Here is a 6,000-nt window from a genome sequence, read left to right on the forward strand (position 1 = left end):
AAGTTATCTCTATAAGCCTAGCCGCGGCCCTAAAAATAGTTTAATTAGATATTAGTATAACACTTTAGAGCGTATTACGTAAGTTAAGATATAATTTTGGGTGTTAATCCGCGCACCCCAAAAAGTCACGTTTTTTCACCCTATTATATAATCAATTTTTTACATAATTTGCAAGTTCGGGAAAAACAGGGTAAATATCATATAATTATCAACCTCATCTATCAATCTGATATCGATCTCTATAGCAACCTATTATTTACAAGATCTATTTAAACCCTCTCCCCCCCCAGATCTCTCTCTCTCTCTCTCTCCCCCGCACTCTAGATCTTGATCTCTCTCTCTGTACCCCACATCTCTGATTTCTATCATTTTACCAATCATTCTCATCAAAATGACTGATATCAACCCCACTACCAGCCCCATTACTGAGTCTACCAGTGAGCTTATTCCTAGATCTACCCTAGATCTCTCTTAGTTTGATCTCACTTTGGTATCAATTTATACTAATTGGGTAATAAATAGTGCAACTACTCCCCCCCCCGGAAGCGGTATACGATACCCGCGAGGAGCTAGTCGAAATAGTATAAAAACATATAATTTCTTAGGGTTATTATACTACTATAAAACGTAGTACTACCGGTAGAAATCTGACTATCTAATATATTAAATTAGGCACCCCAAAATAGTCTATAAAGCCCCTAATCGGGCCAAAACCTCGCTATACTAGCTCAAAACGGTAAGACTACCCTTTTAGGCTTTATAGAAATGCCTAAAATAGCAAATAGTACCTCTAAATCCGGAATCTAGATTATAATTATACCGCTAATAATCTAATAGGCTATTATTAATCTCGGAAGTTTACCTAAGATTAGATTGATAAGATCAAAGAGCTATCTAATATAGCTATACCCCCGTAAAAGATTATCTAAATAATCTAGTCTCCTACCTCCTAGCTAATTAAGGGGCGCGATATTTATAATTAGATCTCTCGATTTATACGCTAAGAGAGGGGTCTTCGATTAGAAACTAAGTTTTTATTTAATTAACTTAATAAAAAAGGGTATAAGTATAAATATAAACTCTTATCTAATAATAAGATAGAGTTTCTTATACTAACCCACTCTAATATAATCGAACTAGCTAATAAATATAATAGGGTTTTTATACTAGATTATATATATAAGATAAATAAATACTAAATGCCTCTTTTAAAGGTAGTTAGTATTATACTAACTAATTAGAGCTTCCTATTTACTACCTATTTTATACGTTATAAGTAAATAGAGGGCTATTATTAGGCTATAGAGGTATTATTCTAAGAATAGGTAAGCTTACTACTAAATATAGTGCTTATTACTAATCGAGATCTTACTTTTTTAGGTACTATCGACTCTCTATTTCCTAATTTACCCTATTTACTCTATATTTAGTATATTAATAAGGCTATATTAGTAAGAGCTAAAATCCTTATTACTACTATAGCTAATCTACACTTAAATAATCTAAAAAACGCCTAATTTTAGGACTTTATATAATAATAGCGTGATTTATACTAATCTTATATATCTAATAAGTATGATTTAAGGTTAAATAACCTTAAATTATAGTTTAAATTATATCCCTCCTTAATTTCCTATCTTTATAAAACTTAGCTAATATATAAATAGAAATTTATCCGATATTTAATTATTAATATTACCTATTTTAGTAATTTAGTATTATTACGGTCCGAAGGGATATATTTATAGCTAAAAAAGTATATAAATAGTCTAAATAGGGATCTTTTAATAGTTTTTATAGTAATTAATACTATTATTAATAAATAGTATATAGAACTCCGGATCTAGATAGGATCTAGTTAGATCTTAACCCCTAAAATAGTATATATTACCCTATATAGAAGTATTCGATTATATATAGATATATATATAATCTAATTAATCTATAAATAGCGGGAGTTTGCACTATAAAACGCCCTAATTAGGTAGTATATAGGGTATTTTACCCGCTTAATAGGGCTTCCCTATAAGTATCGATTATTTAATCTTATTAGATTAAACCAGCTAATCCTATTAAGCGAAATCGACCTATTTTAGTATCTTATACCTATTTCTAGCACCTAAACAGTGCTAATCTTACCCCCTAATATACCGGAGAAGACAAAAAGGGTCGGAAATAGTCTAATAGGGAAGGAGGAGGGTCTAAAGAAGAAGCGGAAGGCCCTAAGTAGGTACTCACAGTGCGGGGAGGGCGATCATACGTTTAGGGGTTACCCAATACGGAAATTATAAGGTTATTTTTGTTATTTAGCATCATATATAGTATTAGATGGATAGGTGAGGTTGATAATCATATGATATTTGCCCTATTTTTCCCGAACTTACAAATTATGTAAAAAATTGATTATATAATGGGGTGAAAAAACGTGACTTTTTGGGGTGCGCGGATCAACACCCTATAATTTCTATTAGTAAGGATATATACTAACTATATAAATAGTACGACTGATACTTAATTTACGGCTCGATTTAGTTAACGTTTCTATCGGTTTCTAACACTATCTACCCTAGGATCTAGTTAACGCTAACGTAGAGTAAGTATATAACCCTCCTATATTTATTTAATATTTACTAATAATCTATATAGCGTAGGGCGGATATCCCCTTAGTCCCTTTTCCTAGGTTTAGTGCTATAACTACCGCTTTTATAGTACTCCCTATATTAGTACCCTTTATACTAATACCCCCTATACTAGTACCCTCTATATTAGTACCTCCTATACTAGTACTAGCTACCCCTATACCTATCCCTACGCCTAAGATAGCTACTATACCTACTATACCTATTACGCCTACCCTAGGACCTAGAGGTAAAAAGAGAGGTAAAGAAGAAGAAGAGGAAGAGGAGGAGGAGGAGGAGGGAGAAGAGGAGGGAGAAGAGGAGGAGGAAGAGGAAGAGAAGGAGGAAGAGGAGGAGGAAGGAAGACCGAAAAAAAGGGTAAAGAATTAGTAGATTTTAAACTATGTACTTATATTATTTAATATCTACTTAGTATATACTAAGTACATATAGAGTATAAGGTTAAAATAAGATTAAAATAAGTATTATATTTTAATATATAGAGGAAATTTCTAAATTAGCTATCCTTATCTAGCTATAGACGTAGCCTATCTCTCTCCTCTTATATAGCTTATATTCTAGTACGCCTTCTTAGCTCTTTTAGTTCCTTTACTAGCTCTATCTCTTTAGTCTCTTCGATACTAGGTATTAGTATATAAGGAAACACTTATAGAGTTAGCGTTTAAGATTCCTAAGGAGATAGAGCTTAAGTACTAGACTAAGCTATATATAGCGTAGTATACTTACTTTCTTTAGTTAAATAGACCGAAGAACCCTAAGATACTATAGTATAGTTTAGTAGCTATATTAGAGGATTAGGTTAATTATATCTATTTATAGGATTAAATATATATTATAGCTTTATAATACGTTTAGCTATAGCGTTATAATCTTATTTATTTAGATTATAGTTAGTATAAGTTTAATATAAACTAGGTATATAATAAACTAATCTTTTTTTTAGACGCTTTTTATAATCTTTATAATATAATTCTAATTCCTCTATAATATTAGAAGACCTTTAATAGTTTTTATATATATATAGTCCTTAATATTTAACGTATATTTTTTTAACCTATTTAGATATATTAGACTTATATTAAATATATATAAAAGAAAATTTACCTAAGAATTATAGTTAATAAGACCTACTTTCGACCTATTACTTTATTCTCTTAGTAATAGCTACTTTCACTAATTCTAGTATAATATCTAGTGTTTATCTACTAATAAATAGGAATTTTCGACGCTTCTAGAGTAATACCTATAAAAATCTAGTTAGCTAGTTTATTCTTAAACTAAGTCTTAGTCTCTAGCTACTCCGCTATAATATTATCTATAATCTTAAGGACTTCTTATTTAGATCTTACCTTATAGATAAGCTTAATTATAGGGATTATTAGATATCTAGAGTATACCTTATTAAATATATATTAGATATATATATAGTATATAATTAATATATATTAAAGATACTTTAACTATATTAGATAAAGATTAAGACTTATAAAATACTCGCTAAAGCTTTATTGAGAACTATGCCTAAGGCAGGATTCTCTTATCCGTAGGATTAGTAACGCTACGCCTCTTTTATCTTTTCTACCGAAAAAGGTCACCTTTAGGGGCCAAATTAAGGACTCCGATCCTCGGTATATAAAGGGGTATAAATAGCAGGAAAAGGCAGATATTATCTAGATCTTTAGATAATTTAATACTTCTATAAGAGATCCTATTCCTAGTATTATTTGAACCTATTATTAAACCCTATATACTATATTATACCTCTATATCTTTAATAGGTTATAAGCCCGGCTATCTCTAATAGCCGGAATACCTAAATTGCGTAGTATAGTCTATTTACTATATTTACTAGCAAATATTTGCTTACCTCTATATACCTTTTCATCTGATCTTTAGCTAGACCTATATATATAGGTCCTTACCCCTAGGATCTCTCTCTCCTTCTTATATATATCTTACCTCTTATTTTATACCTTACCTTTTATACCTATATCTCTCGATCTCTCGTAGATCTACCTATTTTTTTATTAATTTTATTATAACCCCTATTACCTAACGGTCCTAGCGAGATAGGGGGGTATCTAGTGTACCTAGTGTACCCTATATACCCTACGAACCCTCCGAATCCGACGCTAACTAACTAGACGAATTAGGGTCCGATAATAAATATAGTAGCGCCTTAGGCGAGGGTAGCGATAACGAAGGAGGAAATAATAGTCCTATAGCTCCCGCTAGCACTAGTAATATAGACCCTAGCTAGGGTCTATAACGTCTAAACCCCGCGGATTAACTAGCTAGAGAACTCGAGTCGACTAAGTATCTCTATACCTAGTAGCTCTAAGGATTAAATAGGTAGCTCGTAGTAGATAGACCCCCCGCTAAAGTCTCCGAGTCTATCGAGACTAATATATAAGTCCTATTAATATAGATTGATAACCTAAACCGATTTAATCGAGATAGCTCTACGTTCTCGCTACGTAACCGCTACGCTACCCTAAAGAATAATACCCGAGAAGAGGAAGAAAACGCCCTTCGATACCTTAATTTCATTAAGGACCTCGGAAAAACATTTAAAAGAAAAGAAAAATATAAATGACTAAAACTTATAGGATTAAATATATTATAACCCTCTGCTAGGAGAGTGCCTTATAGGCTAGATCCCGCCTAGTCCTATGACCTAGAACCCGTGACCTAGTAGGGGTAGTATGACCCCCCGCTAGAGACTACACTAGGAAGACTAAGTCCTACCGGGTTAGGTGACCTAGTCCTATAACCCGCTAAAGGTCATCTATATAGAGACTACTAAGGGAACTTAGCTCTTTAGCGATTAGTTTATAAATATACTAGCACCTTACTATTCCTTTACTCTAGTTCTATATTACCTACTAGGACCCGCTAGTACGCCGGTCCTAATATTCTAATCGCTAAATCTTAATTAAACTAGACCGTTAGAATACGTAATATCGACGACTTAACGTACGAGCGACTGCCTAAAGGGAGCCTTAGGCCTAATCGCGGAAATAAACGACGTCCCGGGACCCTTTTAACCTCTACTAGAAGAAGTAGAGATATAGGGAGTTAACGATAACCCTTGGGGAGGAAACCCGCTAGATCCGGCGACTCTAACTAAGGTAGACGAGAAGACGGAACTCTAAGAGTTAGAGACCTTTAAAAGATATCTAGCTCTAGTAAAGGAGAAAAGTAAGATCCGCGCGGACCTATAGGATAAAGAAGAAAATATAGTAATCCTATAGGTAAAAATATAAAGATCTAGGATCTATTAGGGTTTACTAGATAGTATTATTAGCTAAACTATTTATTAGCTATCTAATACTACCTATATAAACTCGATTATATTAT

General features: G+C 32.5%; 1 protein-coding gene across 1 annotated transcript; it reads left to right on the forward strand.

Moving 5' to 3' along the window:
• Positions 1-391: 391 nt before the first annotated feature.
• N7457_007520 (uncharacterized protein) lies at positions 392-3,009 on the forward strand (the record flags this gene model as incomplete). Its single annotated transcript, XM_057178563.1, has 3 exons — positions 392-437; positions 2,188-2,226; positions 2,792-3,009. The coding sequence occupies 3 exons, from the start codon at positions 392-394 to the stop codon at positions 3,007-3,009; spliced, it is 303 nt and encodes a 100-aa protein (XP_057030307.1).
• Positions 3,010-6,000: the final 2,991 nt, after the last annotated feature.

This window comes from Penicillium paradoxum (assembly GCF_028828445.1).
Source record: "Penicillium paradoxum strain IBT 22861 chromosome Unknown utg000006l_segment0_segment0, whole genome shotgun sequence".
NCBI classification, from domain to species: domain Eukaryota; kingdom Fungi; phylum Ascomycota; class Eurotiomycetes; order Eurotiales; family Aspergillaceae; genus Penicillium; species Penicillium paradoxum.